General features: G+C 40.0%; 1 protein-coding gene across 3 annotated transcripts in view; it reads left to right on the top strand.

Annotated features, from left to right (window-relative positions):
• Positions 1 to 19,360, top strand: part of mthfd1l (methylenetetrahydrofolate dehydrogenase (NADP+ dependent) 1 like) — a 46,061-nt gene that overhangs the window by 6,105 nt on the left and 20,596 nt on the right. For 2 of the 3 annotated variants that reach the window (XM_030721738.1, XM_030721739.1), the window contains exons 8-20: positions 401 to 512; positions 712 to 779; positions 877 to 974; positions 1,115 to 1,288; positions 2,374 to 2,510; positions 3,626 to 3,672; positions 4,254 to 4,361; positions 4,710 to 4,784; positions 5,522 to 5,624; positions 7,215 to 7,291; positions 8,481 to 8,621; positions 10,363 to 10,431; positions 14,828 to 14,939. In XM_030721738.1, the coding sequence (XP_030577598.1) occupies positions 401 to 512; positions 712 to 779; positions 877 to 974; positions 1,115 to 1,288; positions 2,374 to 2,510; positions 3,626 to 3,672; positions 4,254 to 4,361; positions 4,710 to 4,784; positions 5,522 to 5,624; positions 7,215 to 7,291; positions 8,481 to 8,621; positions 10,363 to 10,431; positions 14,828 to 14,939 (1,321 nt within the window). Of the gene's footprint in view, positions 1 to 400; positions 513 to 711; positions 780 to 876; positions 975 to 1,114; positions 1,289 to 2,373; positions 2,511 to 3,625; positions 3,673 to 4,253; positions 4,362 to 4,709; positions 4,785 to 5,521; positions 5,625 to 7,214; positions 7,292 to 8,480; positions 8,622 to 10,362; positions 10,432 to 14,827; positions 14,940 to 19,360 lie in introns of those variants that run through there. The other variant, XM_030721740.1, reaches the window with a different exon arrangement.

Here is a 19,360-nt window from a genome sequence, read left to right as displayed (position 1 = left end):
TTAATTTATTTTGGATTTTCTGTATTCCACTGGGTCAAAATTATACATACTCACTTAGTGTAGGAATATATTTGAGCACTTTAGAGATTTATAATGTTAAAGCTGTTATTCTCCTGTACTTCTTGAAGTTGTGCTGTTTTTTGTGGCGCTCCTTACATGCAATGTTAGTTGCTGACCACATGGGGTCAGTGTTTTCTTTTTACAACAAGTCACTGGAGCAGTTTTGCTAAGTGGAAAATGTTCAGAGACATTTTTCTGGAGAAGATTTTTCAGGTTATGAATGTTGTTTGTGTTGTCATCCTACAAAATGCACAAAACTCTTCAAACTCTTCAACCCCCCCCCCCCCCCCCCCCCCCCCCCCCCCTCCACCACCACCACCACCACCACCACCACTACCAGGTGATGCAGGCTGATGCTGTGATCGTGCAGGGTGCTGGAAATATGTATATTCCACCCACCTGGGTTAGACCAGGGGCTGCTATCATTCGCTGTGAGCCAAGTCTGGAGAAAGGTATTGCATTATATATTGTATCTCCATGGACTTGTTCTATAGTGAACATGAAATGCTTTTAAACCTCTGCACTGCAGAGAAACTTGTTAAAGTTATTGTTTAAAAATTGAATAAAATTGCAGTTTAAGATGCACTGGTTTGCTTCCATGTGCATATTTGTGCACGTCATATGCATTAATCCTATTGCTATTTGTTTTAGATGAAAACACCTTTGGTTTGTCTTCAAAGTCTGGATTAGAATACCTCATAGCAGCTTACAGAACACAGGTACATACTTCCTATATGTCTCTTCTCTTTTGTTTGTGATATTCCTCCTTACTCATTCTTCATCTTTCTCTATCCTCCTTTTTTTTTTGTCCATTAGAATGTGGTCCAAAGTTGCAGTCGGTGGCTCCAGGGTCAGGAATACCGACCCTGGGATTTACGAACCCTCAAACTTCAGCCCTTAACTCCTGTACCAAGGTATAGACCACTATGTGGTGAAGACTAGAATTTAACCTCATTTATCTTACCAGGATCCTTGTAGACCTCACCTGAAAGCTATTTGAATAAGATGTAGTGTGTAGAGGCATTATCCACATAGCATATATTTGTTCTGTCAGTGATTTACAGATATCCAGAGCTCAGACGCCAAAACCAATAGATCAGTTGGCTGAAGAGATTGGTTTGCTGCCAGAAGAGCTTGAAGCCTACGGGAGGAGCAAAGCTAAGGTTCGACTCTCTGTGTTGGACCGCCTCCAATCACAGCCTAATGGAAAATATATTCTGGTTGCTGGGTGAGTTACTGATTGGCCAAATCTTCTCTTAGTCCTTCCAGTACCTTCAGTTTATCAAATGGGAAGAAAATAAGTAAAAGCAAGGGAAGTAATGCAAGCAATCATTCTACTCCTGTTTCTTTGTGGAATTAGTTTGAAGGGAAACTTAGTGGATTGGACATAGTTTATCATCTACTTAAGATAATGAGAATGATAATGACAGCCATGCACATAGATCCTCCCCTCACCACCAAGCGGTTGGGGAAGATGGCTGGCCCTCCCTGAGCCTGGTTCTGCTGTGAGTTTCTTCCTGCTAGAAGGGAGTTTTTCCTTCCCACTGTCACAAAGTACTTGCTTATGGGGGGGGGGGGGATCATCTGATTGTTGGGGGTTTTCTCTGTATTATTGTAGCGTCTTTATCTTACAATATAAAATGCCTTGAAGTGACTGTTGTTGTGATTTGGTGCTATATAAATAAAATTGAATATACTTAATATAATACAGTGAAAGCCACAGCAGCTGCTTTGTATGTTTGATTTGCCAGATATTTTTTATGCCAGAGGCCCTTCCTCATATACAGTACCAGTCAAAAGTTTACATTGTAAATGAATACTGAAGTCAAGCAGACTATGAAGGAACATGCAAGAAATCATGTAGTAAACCTAAAAGTGTTAAACCAACCAAACTTAGATTTTAGATTCTTCAAAGTATGCACCTTTTGATTTGATTACAGCTTTCTCAAAGCTGTCATCTAAGCGGGAGGCGCCTACTTTGAAGAATCCAAAATTAAAACATTTTCTGTTATGTTTTATCTGAGTTTAATTAAAAAAAATAGCACAAATCCATTTTTTAATATTGGTTAGATAGTGTGTAAGATTGGAGAGCTTTGAGCCTGTGGATTTTACTGGGAGATAGAGCTATGTATCATCAACATAGCAGTGTTATTTCTCTGTATAATGTGGCCACATGATAATGTATTTAACTAAAGAAAAAGGATAGGTCCTAGTATAGACCTCTGAGGGACTCAGCAGTTAAGTATAAAGTCATGTAATGCACAAAATAAAAATCTGATATTTGAAAATCTCTTATTTTCTCCCCTTGTTCAGTATAACTCCCACCCCACTGGGCGAAGGTAAAAGCACAGTGACTGTCGGCTTAGTCCAGGCATTGTCTGCCCACCTTAAGCTCAACTCCTTTGCCTGTCTGCGTCAGCCTTCCCAGGGACCCACTTTTGGAGTTAAAGGTCAGCAATGAATACTTGGGTCTTTATTCTAACTACTAGGCTTTCAGTGGGAGGAAAAATTATTTGATCCTCTGCTGAATTTGTAAGTTTGCTCAAATTTTTATGGTAGTTTCAGTTTAATGGAGAGACACAGAATGTCAACCAAAAATCTAGAAAAACACATTGCATAAAAGTTCTAGATGGGTTTGCATGTTATTGAGTGACATAAGTATTTGATGCCTTACAACCCAGCCAGAGATCTGGTTCCCATAGATTGGCTGTGTGCTGATTACAATCAATAAATCAATCAATTACAGATACTCCTGATCTCAACTAATTATGCGTATAAATACACCTGTCCACGCAGCATGACAGTGACCTAAAACATACCACCAAGGCAGCAAAGGAGTGGCTAAAGAAGAAGCACATTAAGGTCATGCAGTGGCCCGGCCAGTCTGCAGTTCTATAGAAAATCTGTGGAGACAGCTGAAGCTTCGAGCTGCCAATCACCAGCCAAGTCATCTAATGAATTTAGAAAGTTTCTGTAAAGAGGAGTGGGCCAAAATCCCTCCTGTGACATGTGCAAACCTGGTGACCAACTACAAGAAACATTTTACCACTGTGGTTACCAACAAGGGTTTTTCCACCAAGTATTAAGTCATATTTTGCTTAGGTATCAAATACTTATTTCACTCAGTAACATGCAAATCCATTTATAAATTTTAATGTAATGTGTTTTTTTTTCAGATATTTGGTTGATATTCTGTCACTCTCCATTAAAAGGGAAACCACCATAAAAAAAAGGAAATACTATTAATTTCTTTGGAAATGAGCAAACTTACAAATGATTTCCCCACTGTATCCACTCTGAAGAGTATGCTGTCATCGCTGGGTGCCCCCTGCCATTCCTTCATCTGGATGCTTTTTATTTTATTTTACAGCTAATCGTTCCCCAAATTATTTTGTCCAAAAACAAGTGTTTTCTCATTTGTCACTGAATGTCCGTGTGAGGTCAGCTCTACATTTTGTTATCGAGTGGAGTAGTTCATTTAAAGTCCAACACTCAACACTGTTCCTTTGTATGTCCTTGTCCTGTTGTCTGCTTCTCACCATGTTCCCTCTCCTCCTGTGCCTAGGGGGAGCTGCGGGAGGTGGGTATGCCCAGGTCATCCCTATGGAGGAGGTAAGACACACAGACAAGCTGAGAGTGCTCCCTGGCAGGATAAGCACAGGCTTCAAAGACCTAAGGCATGCAAAGACTCACAATAGTTTTTACAAAAAGACACATAAGCACACATTCATGACCCCGGAGCTGTGACTACAGGCAATGCCCATAAAGACACAGAGAAGGAGGGGGGGGAGCCCCAGACTTGTAGGCTTACAATAAGGCTGCCTCCTTCCCTTATTCTCTCAATTTACCCTGTTTCTTGTGAACTTCTTTCTTTTAAATGCACGAAAAGTTAGATGTTTGTCTTAAGATCAAAGGGCTCGTGTCAAACTGTGAGAAAATGTGTGATAATATTTTTAAAGACTCAAGGAACAAAATCCAAGCCATGGGAATATTACTTTGCTTGAACCCACATTCATCATCTGCCATCAAATGCTGAGTGCAGCCCATTAACCCCCCATTTTTAGAGGTTTTGTGTCCATAGGGGCCACTCATTCAATCTTACAGTGTACAATTCTGCAGTAGCATGTTGATGTCTCGTCTGTAATCCTTTCATTTCTTGTTTTTTCTTTTTTTTCTTCAAAATTTCTATGCAGTTCAACCTCCATTTGACCGGTGACATTCATGCCATCACAGCTGCCAATAACCTGATGGCAGCAGCCATTGATGCCAGGATGCTGCACGAGGCGACGCAGTCAGACAAGGTGACTGTGTGGAGGCAGCATATAGCAGCAATTAGTTTGAAATAAAATGCACGTGGAATATAATGACATTATGGATGTGTTTTGCACTCAGTCATGTGTGTGGTTTGCTGTAGATTTATCATAATCAGTGACTGTAAATTATTCTGTGGTAACTTTTAAGCATTTGATTTAGTTCTGTAGTCCTGCTTTTGATGCACCACATGTAACTTCAGAGAGTCATCCTCCCTGTCTGTACTTAATGCTGTCTTGTTATCTAAATGTCAGTTAAACATAGGTCTTTCCCTCCTGTAGGAATCAGTTAAATTTACTTTGAATAATAACTTTTTTTTTTCCCCTTTTACCACCAAGGCCCTTTTCAATAGATTGGTTCCTTCTGTGAATGGAGTCAGAAAATTCTCACCCATCCAGATCTCCAGGCTACAGGCAAGTCTGAACACTGCAGTTCCACAAGCACACATGAACTGACTCAAGATTGTGTGTGGAGTGCTCATGAAAACAGTTTTGGTTTACTGGGGCACCTTTATGGATCCAGCTTAAATTTTCACTCCTACACTTCATCATGGGCTCATCACCAAATATCTGTTTATGCCAGATAAAACTCCTGTTTATAGAGGAAAGAGTAATGCTGTCTTGCTGATGAAGAATGCCTAATATTTAGTTCTAACAGAGAAAATATATATATGGCAGATGTTCCTGAGCTGGGAGGGAAATGTTTGAAGATAAGTCAACTCATGTTTGCATGTCCTTTTTGTATGAAAGTCTCAGGATGAGAAGTAAAAAGGACTATAAAATGTGTATTAATGGCTGGAGTGAGAGATAAAGACTTGTGGTTTTCTTTTTTCCCTTCTCTCTTTTTTTTTTTTTTTTTTTTTTTTTTTGAAGCAAAGAACTCCCACTGAACCTTCTGAACCTGACAGTGAATTGATCATTTCCCAGTCATTTAGTCTGGATTTGTGTTCCAAGAATGGATGATACTGTGCATCCATTTATTATGGACATGGCAGGCTTCTTTTATGTAAAATAAAATCTAAACAGCATCAATCACAACTGGGATTAAAAGGCAGATATGTGGATCCAAAGCTAAGAGTTTACACCAAGCATCACTCTTCTCGAACACTTACCAGAGGATTTTACTGTCTTTATTCTGTCTCCATTTCCAGCGTCTTGGCATCAGGAAAACAGATCCTACATCTCTCACACCTCAAGAAATCAACGCTTTTGTTCGTCTTGATCTTGAACCCTCAAAAATCACCTGGCAGAGAGGTATCTTTATATACAAATTCTCTCCTTGTGCCTTTTCTCTTGTTGTAACTGTACACCCAGCCTGCCTGACCTTTCACACATGAACTCTGGACAGTGCCGGGAGAATCAAGCACGACTCACATGTAGCACACAGCAGGAGAAATACTCCTTAGGCAAGAGGTTTAGGCGAGGGAAGTGCCAGAGTAGAGTTGTGCGTGCATTACCTGCACTTTTTGTCTCACGAGCGCAGTCTGATGAATTAAAGACTTTAATGAAAACTTTTAATTTCTTGTTCTGACTGAGTTGGGTGTTTGCATTCTCACATATGACTCCACCAATTAATGTCTAGAAAACATAGAAGCTGAAGTGCCTGCGTGAAAATGGCTTTACAGTTGTGTTAGCTTGCTGTGTGTGCAGATCCTTGCAAAGAGTTGTCATGTTAGCATCAAAAATGTAATTACAGTAACACGTTACTACACCCAACACCGATCTACAACAACCTGCTCATACAGTCAAGTGGTTTTATTGCAGCGGCAGTGAAAAGCACGCCAGCGTGACCTGGCCAAATGTGATCAACACTACTGCAGAGATGTCTTTAGATGCTTTATATTTCAAAGGCTTGCTGCAAAGCACCAGTCTGATTTTATGCACTAGATTTACTCTTGGTCAAAAACAATATGATGACTATCACACAAATCTAATTATCAAAAAATGCCTGACAAACATCCCATGCTCTGTAATGTAAGTTTCTTATTGGGCCATTTCTGAGGAATGTCACATGCAGTCTTGAAATAGAAGGTAATTTCCTTTCTGATATGATGAATGCTAAAATGTCTTCATATTAAATGAATGTAAAGTGTCAGGTCATAAGTCAGAAGATTGGAAATGTGGGTATGGGAGCTTTGGAATTAGCTACTGCAGTGGTAGCCATGTTAGTTTAAAGTTGTCGGCAAGACGACCAGCCGGGTGCTGCTCTGACCGACGTGGTATTTACCTTGTCGGCTCCAGGGGTCATTTATCATAAACAAACCCTGGAAATTAAAAATCGGTTCACCACCTAGACTGCGCTCACGAGACAAACCATATTTTTTCCCCCCCTTTCTATTTGATTAGACAAAACCAACACAGGAATAATGTTTCCTAACATGGTTTCCTGGCTGATTGTACAAACAGTGTAGCAAGTTTCTAATCACTTTATCAGAAAGTAGTTTCAAGTGCTGAGTGAGGAAACCTTCATTAGCAAGTCCATTATAAGAAAAGCACGTTAGTTAAGGCTGTAAAAACATACATTTTCCATGTTGGTCAGGTATCAGATCAATTAATCACAGTTTGGTTTTTTTTTGGTTTTTTTTAGAATCATGTAGACCTTGTTTTTGAAAAAAAAAAAAAAAAAGAAAGAAAGAAAAGTGTGTTTTATCTAATCTAACATGAAATTCACCAGAAATGTAAAAGACAAGTGAATAATGCTTTGGTGTGGCACATTGTTTTACGTAATGCAAATTTATCATGTTAAAAAGTTCATTGTGTAATGTTATGTTATGCTTCATGGTCAGAGTTATAGATTGTATCACGTTTTGCTAGAAAGTAACTTTTTTCGTCTTTGTTTTTCAGTTGTTGATACAAACGACCGTTTTTTGAGGAAGATCACAGTCGGACAGGCAAGCTCTGAAAAAGGACAGATGAGAGAGGTACGGAGCCTTCAAAATCATGATTCTTTTCACCCAGCAGCTTGGTTTTGTGTAGCTTGTTCCTTTAAATGTTCACATTTACTTTCTTTATAATGAGGAATGTCAGTGGCAGTTAATATTACCATTAGAGTGGCCTCGGATATATCAGATATTTTTCTGCTTTTTAATATAGCAAAACCATGACTGAAAACTTTCTCAGGCATGTCCACACTGCTGCGCTTCCCTCTGCACATGCTCTGTGTTCATGATACAGCCCAGATGTATTTCCCCCATACATCTGTAGTAATGGCAGCTAAAGGAAATTCTCTAAATAAACACTTCACGTCAGTGGGAAGCTAGCAGGCCTAAGTGAAAGCAAATGTTTAGAGAATGAGAAAAATGACCCACCCATCCATCCACATTCACTTACACACACACACATATACACCTAGAATAGCCTCTAAGCTAGTTCAGCATATGCTTATATTTACCACCATTGGTAAATCCATTCTGTTTCCCTTCCACTCCTCTGCCCTCCACCTTCCTCCAGTGCTTGTTATACTATAGCCCCTCAGGGTATTATCAGTGGGAGTGGGAATAGAATTCTTATGTTCCTTGAGGGATTAATGTGAGTTTTATGCTTTACTTTTCTTTTTTTCTTTTTTTTTGTGCCGTGGAATGGGGAATTCTTCACTTTTCCATATTCCTGCTTGTGTGTAACCTTAGTTTACTTACTCGTGTTTTCTTGTTCTCTCCAGCTCTTATTTTTTACTAAATGTAAATCAGGACAGACACTCATATCAAGACAAGTTAAATGTGTTTATAACTTCTTTTTTTTTTTCTTAATCAAATATCACTCTGAAACTAGGCCATGTTCATAGAACTTGTATTCTCTTGCTCATGTGATGAACCCGGTGACTGCTGTCTGAGGAACGTTGCCAGTTTTCTTCCCACGCTGTGATTGCTGCAGTGCTGTGCAAAATATTTTATTCACTTAAAACTTTTATTCTTGAGTCTGAGGTGGATAAATTAGATTCTTAAAGCTTAAACTTATTATTTTTGTATTCTTGCTCCAAGCAGCACATGCATTAAATTATATTATAGGTAACTTCACTGGCCACTGTACAAAAAAACAAAATAAAAAACAAAACTGCAGTTTGTTTCCTTTGTGGTTTAAGTTCCGAGTGATGTTTCTTTCCTCACACTCCAGACTGGGTTTGACATTGCAGTGGCCAGTGAGATCATGGCCATCCTGGCCCTGGCAGACAGCCTTGGGGATATGAAAAACAGACTGGCGCGCATGGTGGTGGGGACCAGCCGTTCTGGACAGCCTATCACGGCAGAGGACCTAGTATGTATTTCTGCGTTGTCTATTCATTCGTATGTGTGGAAGTCCTATTCCTATCTATCTCAGTTAGCTTATCAAACATCTCAGAATTTTAGAACAAAAATATGTGGAATTTCAACTTATGGTTTGTTGTTCTGAAAAAAGTTCTCAACACTGTAGAGCAGAGTTATAGAAGCATGAAGGTTAAATCCTTCATCCAACTGTCTTAGATTTGTTTAAATTAAATACAGTCCCATTGAATCCCAGTTTGAGAAATGTTTGAGAAAAACTGGTACTAAAGAGACAAAGACAAACTGACAGAAGTGAAGAAAACATCTGAAAAATCACCTGGAAAAAAGTCTTCACAGGATTCTGTACAGTACTATGAAAGACTAAGTACACCCATACTGCTTCCAGAGGAATTAAGAGGTTAAGTAGCAGCCAGAAACTGCTAATCAATCGCATCTGATGAATTGATCATCAACAAGTTTAGCCGCCTCTGCTCAGTTTGCAGGTCTAGAGCATTCAGACCTGCCACAATCTTGTCATTAGTGGATGTCTCCAAGGTCAGCCTGTGCAATGCTCAGAGAAACTGCAAAAAACACAAGAGCTACATCTCAGACTCTACAGGCCTCAGTTACCATGTTAAATATTAATGATTGTGACAGCACAGTTAGACTGATCAGGTATGGCTTTTTTCAGGAAGGATTGCTAGTAGAAAGCCTCTACTCTCACGGATGTACAGCTTAGGTTTGCAAAGTTCTGAGCAAATCTGAGCAAACCACAAGACTTCTGGAACAATGTCCTTTGGACCAGTGAGACCAAAGCGGAGATGTTCTGCCATAATGTACAGAGGAATGTTTGGACAAACCCAAACACAGCATATCAGCACTAACACCTCATACCAACTGTCAAGCACAGCGATGGAGGATTAATGATTTGGGCTTGGACATTTTACAGTTATTGAGTTGACCATGAACTTCTCTGTATACCAAAGTATTCTAGAGACAAATGTGAGGACATCTGCCTGACAGCTAGCAGTGAATCTATAACAGAATGACTGAAAAAGAAAAGAATCACAGTGTTCCAGTTGTCCGGTCAAAGTCCAGGCAGCAGCCTGACTGAAGTTTATTTTCTCACTTTTTATTTACCTGTGCTTTTCTTATATGCTCATGCTCTTTAGGATTGCAGTGTACTGAATTTTCTAGACCCCTACAGAACTTTTTTTTTTTTTTTTGACAGTAACCTGTGATTAAGATGTTAAGCAGAGTTTTACTGTCCCATTGTAGATTCCAGAGGCCCTGGATTTCCACACAATTGTGCTATTTCAGAGCTGTAGAGGAGGAACCCCCATAAAATCACATTAGCTTTTCTGATTAGCCAGGATGTAAAAACATAACCACACATCAATGCCTGCCCAGTGGAAATATGCTGTGTGTGTGTGTGTGTGTGTGTGTGTGTGTGTGTGTGTGTGTGTGTGTGTGTGTGTGTGTGTGTGTGTGTGTGTGTGTGTGTGTGTGTGTGTCAGTCACAGCATTTTGTGCAAAGCAAGATTTAATTGCAGTGTTGCAGCATGCAGGACGGAAACTATAATAATAGTGATAATGTCACTACAATCCATTTATCATCTAAAGTGGACAATTGTTTGACTATATTTCACATTATCAGTTGTTTGTATTAGAGAGCTCAAACTTTTGTGTCAATCTTGATAACCTGCTGTGTTTTCCAGCCAGCGCCCTTATTTTTCTGTCTTCCCCTCTGTCAGGGTGTGAGTGGAGCTCTGGCGGTGTTAATGAAAGATGCTATCAAGCCCACGTTGATGCAGACCCTTGAGGTGAGACCTGTGCACAGCCCCTTTTAAATAGTCATTGTCCTACTCTGCTGAACAGCTTCTGATGAATATCTTGGTGGAATAAATGGGTTTGCTCTGCTGCTGCTGGAGAAAGTGTTCCACTGAGATCCTTAAAGAAAGGATGATGGATTGGCTTTTTCCTCTCAGGGCTCTTTATCTTAATAGCAGTTTGGCTCAGTGGACAGGTGAAGCTCTCAGGCAGGGGATCCACCCGATCCAGTTTCATGCAGCTGTGCTAAGGAAACACTTTAATTTCGTTGTGATGACGATAACATAACTCTGGCTCTCACAACATCTGGCTTTCATTTGAGACTTTACCTTAAGATGAATTAGACATGTGATCCCGCAAGGGCATTGGCATTTCTTCCACGTGAACAGAAAGCATAAACACACCCATATATTTGTGACACTACACCCAAATACACTCAGATACTCCTTGCAGCTACAATTATTAGTCAAATGATTTATGGGATGCTGGGGCATTTTTAAAATTGGAAAAACTCCAAATGAAGAACATGATGCATGTTTTGGTGTCCCAAGTTTACATTATGCAGTTGAAGGAGTGTTGGTTTGGCTAAAATACTACAGAGTAGAAAAGAGTAAATCTTTAATGTTGCTGGTTTTTGCCCTTGAAAGGATCCTCACTTCATACAGATACAAAGGTTATTAAGGATGGCACTCTTTCAGCATACCTTGACAATTTTGTCTACTGTGCTCCTGTTTTTTAAGATTAAGACTACTAAACCAGCAACCAAGAACAGTGCCCAAATATTTATATTGCTGCACTACAGCCACTGACTCATCTGTAATGGCTGTGGTGCAGGGATGGGGGAGAAGGAACCTCTTCTAAAAATCAACCAACATTTCTTTGGTCTTAGCCGCACCAGTTAACAAAATCATCAATGATTCATGCACTAGACCCTACAGAAAACTTACAGAATCATCATCATAGTTAAGGACAAGTCTGGGAAGTCTGGTTCTGATAACTTCAGCGGCAGCTCTCTGTTAGTCTTTTTTTGTATCATATTGATTCCAAACTTCCTTTTTTTTGTACTCAAGCCACAGTGACCATCTGAGGGGAAACAACATTCAGCACCCTCATTATTTCAGCCCAGGTGTCACTTTTTATTTATTTTTCATGGTCATCACTCCCATTGAAAACTGCCCCTTTTTTGCTTCCTCCTTGGATGCTTTTATTTAAGTTTCTCCAGTCCGACTTTCTCCTTCTTTTTTCCCTTTAGCTCTTACAACATCCTCACTGCTCTCTCCACTTCATGTTTCTTTATACAGAGAAATGGTATTGTGGCTGTATGTGGCTTGCAGGCCGCAAGCATGAGCCTACTGATTTAGAATGAGTCTGATTTACTAACAAACATACAGCATTAACAACAAAATTGGCCAGTGCGCACGTCATAAATGTAGTGGTGATTTTGCCCAGGGTAAGAACATTTCCATGTACGTATTTGTGAATGAGGGCCATCGTCTCCAAGCCCAAAGGCTTAATTTTTGATCACACTTCATTCAGTTTTCTTGTGCAGAGACTGAGACACACAGTCTAAGGCCAAAGGTTTGTTGCACAAGTTGAGTGTATTTTTCTGCTGGATTGGTTTCAGTAATTACAGTTTACAATGAACACAATGTTAACAGTCATGCCTGTGATGACGACTTTTTTGTTTCTCATTTTGACATGATGTCTCTTTCTCGTTTGTTTGTTCCTTGTTGGTTTTGAACAGAAAGCCTGATTATGTGGCTGCTGGGTGGAGAAAATAAACATCGACTGTCCCGGATTCTGTGTTTTCAAGGGTGCAGAGGGGGTGGGGTGTTGTATGCAGCAGAGATTTGGTTACTTTTTGTTTTTGGGAGGAAACATTGCGGTCCTGTTGTGTGAAACCATTTCCTGTGCGGGTTTCCTGCGATTCTGGTCAGGGAACTGGTATCGGGACCAACTGGGCCTCAGAGCTCCGTGAGAATTTTCCATCCAGCTTGACCACCTTTGCCCTTTCTGCCCCTTTCACTTGTGACGGCAGTGAATCCAGATGCACTCGTGAGAATAGAGCTGGCATATGAAAAGTGGCGTGCTTGCATTGCAGCTTGCATTTCTGTATTGTTTCAGATGGCACAGGGTTTGAATCAGACATAGTTCAAGAAGAAAGGCGATAGTTTTCAAACTCACTCCCTGTGTACGTGTCTATTAAGCAGACCTCAGTTGTTGTGAATTTTTCAAACATCCTGTCTACGTGGAGTTCCACAGAATGCATCTTTCCTGGGGTGGAGGAAGTAGTCCCATAGTATAGAGAGCAAGGGTTGTGTGTACATGCTGTCCAGTTTGAGTCCTTGTGCTGTGTCAGAATAGACTAGATATTTTGTCAGTTTAGCCCTGCTCTGCAGCTGACATATTAAACCATCCAAGAGATGCACAAGACCCGGAAATATTAACGTAATCTCCATTTTCCTGTTTTTTTTCATCTCCCTTCCTAATGTTCATAATCCTCATGTTTGATGGAAAGGTGACACACTGGATTTTCATATATTTCCACTTTCATTCCCTTGTTGCTTCCTCATGGACACATGTGGAAAGAGTGAAAATTTTGAACTGGGTCAAGTTAAAGTTCAGAGTTTGCAAACACAGATGGAAATCCACGTAATGTTTGACGTCCATGAACCTTCCACTGAAACACAGAAAAGGATGTGTTTTTGGCTAGGTAATGGTCCTAAAAGGGTATTTCTCATCATTTTGCAATGTGCGTGTTAGAACGGAGGTCTGTTTTGTATTCTTTTCCAGTACTTTTCATTCTTGACTATGTATACTCTCTTTTTCTTTCATTCAGTAAATGATGCTAGTTTGCTAATGACAGCTTCTAACATGACCTTGTTAAAGAAATGATTTACTTCTTCGAGGGGAGGCTGTTTATGCTGGGCGAGGGAGAGGTATGCAAACAAAAGACTTGAAAATCAGACTAGGCCTTCCCATCCTTCCCTTTTCCTCTCAAGGAATTCATATTCAGTGTAACAATAGGTCAACTGGCTTCCCCAGTTTTCTTTCTAAGTAATTGCCTTTTTTAAGAGTCTGTCATGAGTGCAGCAGAAGGATTTTGATCTTGATGAGTGGCTCTTTCCTTGGCAGCCGTATTCTTTCATGCCTTTCTTGTGAGCAGGCTGCACTCTGCAAAACCAGTCTGAATTATTCAGAGAGGAAACATCTGCTGCTTGTTGAGTACAACAGCGGTGAGTCTGTGCAGCAGTAGTAAATTTGAGGGTCTTTTAACTGGGATGCAGCAAAATAAAAAGTCATTATTTATTCCCTGTCTTTTATTTAGTAAATGATTTGGTCCATGAAGTCTTGAAAACATGACCATAACAATTCTTTACACTTCAAGAAAAGCCAATATTCAGTTTACACCTAGTACACCTGTCTGTGAATGTTAAAGATGAATTGATCATCAAAATCTTTACTAATTATTTAAATGCCATCAGCTAATCTTAGTTTAGAATCAAATAGGTGCAGATGAAAAATATACACATATTTAACAAAATAATTTTTCTGCAGTATAATTAGACTGCTCTCTACAAAGTCCATAAATTAGTTTTATTCCAATTTGACTGTTTACTGGTATTTTTGTGGTTCAGCTTCATTTTTAGCTCTGCTGTTTGCAAAGAAAATTTGAGCCGTTATCATAGTCTTGGCGTCGATGGCGTCTGTTCCGTGAAAACTTTAATGTTGGCCGTAACTCGACAGCGATGTGACCTAGAATGTTCAAATTCACACATAACAATCTCGGACGAGTTCGAATGTCAGCAACCTTTCCCTCAAGCTGAAGGTGAGAGGTCAAGTTTTCTGAAAATCTTGTGAACTCAGTACCTCGTGAGCCAATCTCACCTAGCACTTTGAAAAATGTTTTACAGCAGTCACTATATATGTTCAAGTTTTGTACCATAAAAATTGGAGATGGTCGAGCTGATTTGAGTTGGAATGACCTGAGAGTGATTCTTGTTGCATTTCTCACTAATTCTGTGTTTTGTTCATATTTTTGTAAGTCTAATCACTGTGTAAATATGAACTCTGCACAGTTGTACTGCCAGCTTGAAGTACTCCTTTAGTTTGCATGTGTTTCCAGCCTTTCCAGAGTGGTCCAAATCAACAGGCAAAGCAAGCCTGGCTCACATTCAGGTTGGCAAGCCAGTCAAGTACCTCTTAACTTCTGCCCACTGCTTAGACAAACACTGCATCAGCATGTCATTATTCATCCTAGAAGCCAGGTTAAACATGTTGAATTTTCTATTAAAGAAGTTGTTAGTTAGTATTTAAACTTGGTTGCTGTGGGTTGTAAAGTTTTCTCAACTCCTCTAATATGTTTATGCGCCCCTCTAATTGTTGTAGGGTACGCCAGTGTTTGTCCATGCTGGGCCCTTTGCCAACATCGCCCATGGCAACTCCTCGGTGCTGGCGGACAAGCTGGCTTTGAAGTTGGTTGGACAGGACGGCTTTGTGGGTAAGAGCATGCAGCCTGTGCATACAGATCTCACACACACACACACACACACACACACACAAAACCTTCGGGGATGACAGACAACAAGATCTTAGCTGTTGGATCTAGGAGTCCCAGATGTGTTTTGAACTGAGGGCTTAAGCTTCGTTAGCAGAACTAACAAATTTATAACCTATAATTTATTCCAGCCATTGACTTCAGCTTGGTCCCCTGCTGCTGAAGGCTTTACCATGAATTTATTATGAGTTCTGGTTCTGGCTCTGTTGTGTTCGCCTCTGGTGGACTAGTATTCTGCTCTGGTGCTGCTCCTCTGTAACTTTCTAAGAAGCTAGTTGAAAGATTGTGTTAAAAAAAAAATCAGTGCAGAGGAAGGAAGCAAGTTGATAATCTTAAGAGCCCTTGGAATGCTTTAGAGTAAACCACACTAATCCCCTCAACGTCAAAGCATACTGCAGCATTTCCATTTTTATCTGTCTATCTGTCCTGCCGCTCTCTCCCTGTCTTCATTTACTTTGGCCGCAGAAATATGTCTGGAATGCATGTGTGTGTCTGTGGTTTTCAGTGTACATGCAGATCTCCCCAAAGAATATTTTCATGTTTGTGTTTATGCGATGCATATTTTCAGCACAAAAGCTGCAACAGGTATAAGAGAGAAAGGTTGACTACTTGGACAAACCCGGCGTTTATCCAAGCTGTCATCTGTGAGTTGGGCAAATGTGAGGTCAGAGTCAAATTTCACAGCACAGAGCAGCCCCGCAAAAGCCGGGAGGCTTGTATGTGTTTTATATCGCCACCTCTCTCCAGCCCACTTGTTTTCCATCTGTCTGTCTTGCCCCCCCCCATATATTTGCTACCTGACTCTCAGGTATGCCAGGAACTCGGCCTCCTTCCTCTGTGGCAGCTGGGATGCGTGTAGCCCCCCCCAACAAACTAATAGCAACAGTAAAAACACACAAAAAATTAAAAAAATAAACAGTTCTGCAGATGTAATCTGGTACAGCAAGTCAGCTTTTTGTATAATTTCATGCAGTGAAGCCCAACAGGAGAGGAAGCCAGTTTTCAGATGTTGCAGATTGATGCTGATAATTCCCCATGTCTTGGAAAACCGTGTAAACAACATAGTACGGTAGGTCAAAGATGAAAACAGAAAAAAAAAAAATGGTGTGATATTTATACCTTATTCCTTTTCACCTTGAAGTTCCAAAATTATTAAAAAGAATCAGCGAGCCACACATTTCACAAGTGTTCCCTCATTGTGTTACAGCACCAGGGTGATGTATTTACTACATCATCCTGGCACACTAAACATGGCTAAAAGTAATATATGCTCACTGTATTAAAGTTAAAATTCCCCTGCTCTTACAGGAAATTGCATTACTATTAAACCCCCATTTAAATTTACAGCAACAGAGGAGACAACCCTTGTTGGTTTCCATGCTCTAATATTTTTGGCAATGAGAAATATAGAATGGCAAATTTAAGCACGTTTGTAGAAGACTGCTCGTCTTTTTCTCCTTGTTCTTTTTTCATTGCAATTTCTTTGTTCTCACCAGTGTTGCTGGAAAATAGGACTAACGACCAAAAGTACAAAAATTAGACTGAAGTTGTTTTAAACAACAATTAGACTGAAGAAACTATGTCTGGCACTCATGTACAGTAAGCACACCCAAGTTTCTTTAATTACTGGGACCCTGTTTTGTGGGTGAAAGTTGCATTCATGCGCCAGAGGAAGTACATGAGCTCTTTGTGAACTCTGGGGGAGGGGGGATGCGGCAATAAATGCTCACTCATCCCGCTTCATCATTCTTAATATTATTGTGGTGTTTTTCAAGTCACTTTGGAATCTGGACTTAAAATGGAGAAATGCTGCTTTTGTGGGGGAGGGCTGCTGGGAGATGAATTAACACATGCCAGATGTGTATGACTCCTGTAACATTATCCGTCTGGAGTCCTGAACGCAGATAACCCCGAGATACCATTATTGTAAGATTTGAAAGGTCGCGCTCAGCAACATGAATACAAAAATGGTTCTAGCTTTTAAAGAGGGGCTTTAAGTAATTACAGCGGGCTTCAGCATTTTAAAGGTCTGCAGTCACATTGGAGTCACAATTTGTTTTATAGCAAATATAGGCAAACACAGTTATTGGGAATTATGTTTTAATGATGTACTGAATTGAATTTAAAAGAAAGCTTAGTTTTATTATAGAATTTTAGCCCACTCAGTCCTTAATTCTTCTTCAGTTAAGCAAGTCAGAATCAGGATATGGAAAAAGTCCATCATAAAAGTGGAATGAAGCTGCAAATGCAGAGGAAATAAAGGCCTCACATAGTATTATACCATGATTGCAGGATTATTACTGAAATAATTGGTAGAATAAATAGTTCTTTGAATGAGTGATTGGCAGCACTGTGGTGCAGTAGCACCCTGCACCAAGGAGGTTCTGGGTTTGACTCCACTGGTCGGTTGGGGTCTTTTTGTGTGGTGTTTGCAAGTATTCCCTGTGCCTCCATGGGTTCTCTCCAGGTTCTCCAGCTTCCAAATCCATGCATGTTAATTGGTGATTCTAAATTGGCAGGACTTGCGAATGTGAGCATGAATGATTGTCTGTCTCTCTGTGTCAACCCTGCAAATAGACTGGCCACCTGTCCAGACTGTACCCCAACTTTTTGGATGGGTAAATGAGGATGGATGAGAAATAAACCACACATTTTTATGATTGCGCAAATATTTAAGTTAAGAATGTTATAGGATTGACTGCTTTTGCTTTTCTCATCAGACAAAATTAAAGGTATCTGAACACACTTCAGGCAAATAATGAGTGGCATATGTTCTGACAGTTCAGACATAGTAATCTCTTTCAACAATACTCAGACACTGTAGCCTTACTTGAAGTATCTTATTGTGGAAAACTAACAGCACATTGATTTCTTTGTAGCCTCCTCTGCTGCATTTATGTTTGTGTTTTTATTGGCAGCTGTGCTGATCCCAATTCTTTGACATGTAGTTTCACCATCCCTCTCTCCCTCCCTCTCTCTGACCCTGCTCACAACATCGACCTCTTCCTTCCTTCTCGCTCTCTGGACAGTTCAGGGTTGTCACACAGAACAGGAAGCTTGCAAGTGTTTCCTTAGGACATCCTCTCGGGTCACTCTCCTGCTTGGTGTAATGCCGTAGAGGGAAACTGTCTTTTCTGTTTTCTTTCTTTCACAGCTGAATATGCTTTGGTGTGCTGTATTGTGTGAGTACTCTTGTGCTCACTTTGTGAGAGATCATGAAGTTTATTGAAATCCACAAATGCTGTTCCTAAGAATCTGATTTTTGTTGGCAAACTGGTTAAGTATTCGGAGCCAAAGCTCTAGTGTGGTGCTAATGAGAAACATTGCACTCAGCGATATGTGCCCAAAAAAAGTCAAGTTATATTCTTGCACTCGTCCCACGGGCTTTATTTTTTTCCTCTTTCAGCAGATAGATCTTTTAATATGCAGACGATGCGGCCAAGACCCCCAAGTCACAATTTCTCCTAAATGATGTTGTTCATATTCCAAGAAACTGTTAAGTCTTATTAGAAAAATTACTTTTTTCTTCTTCTCCCCATCATTTTAATTTCATTTCATTCCTCGTGTATTTACATCTTCTTTCTCTCCTCCCTCTGTCCCTCCTTGAAGTAAATTTACACAAGTGTCTCATGAAATAAATCTTTTTATCACTGGTATTACAGAATCATAGCAGAGTGACGCATTTCTTCTTGCAAACACTTGCTTTCTCTGTAAAGCCGCAGAGAGATGTATTTCATCAAGTGTCAGATATAAGTACCACCAAGCTCCAGTACTCTTTTCTTTCCAAAGGCATTTCCATGAGTGCTTGTAGCATTTCTTGGCTCAATCACAGTTTAGCTAATGAAATGTAGCAGGGATTCATTATTTTGTTGTCATGGACTGTAAGCTCCAATCATCAAAGTTAAAACAAAAAAAAAAAGGCTTAATGTATCACACTTTACATGTAATGAATATGAAATATATGACTGTTTTTTAAATTTAATTACAAAAAAAAAACTGAATAAATGAATATATGATTTAGTATGTTGATCATGCTGGTGGAAAGAGGTCTTGAAGGTCATAGCATATGATTCATTTGATTTTCACATTCATCAGACTCATTCAGTGACTCCTCTTGCCGTGCACAGTGGGGCTTTGTCATCTTGGAAGAGACTAATTTCATTAGGGTAGAAGTGATTTATCATAGAATGAAGGTGATCACTCAGATTTGATTTGCAGTGAAGCTTCCCTCCAAGTGGAGAGAAGTCTTCCTTCGCTCCTTCCCTTTTTTAATTTGCCACGCATCGCTCCATCATTAGCGTCTACGCTCATAACTGGAACTCGTCAAAGCCCGACTCTGTAGAGCTGAAGTCTGTGCGCAAAGT

Source organism: Archocentrus centrarchus, chromosome 24, assembly GCF_007364275.1.
Source record: "Archocentrus centrarchus isolate MPI-CPG fArcCen1 chromosome 24, fArcCen1, whole genome shotgun sequence".
NCBI lineage: Eukaryota > Metazoa > Chordata > Actinopteri > Cichliformes > Cichlidae > Archocentrus > Archocentrus centrarchus.
The sequence above is the reverse complement of the archived record's forward strand: the minus strand, read 5'-3'. Positions and strand labels throughout refer to the sequence as shown.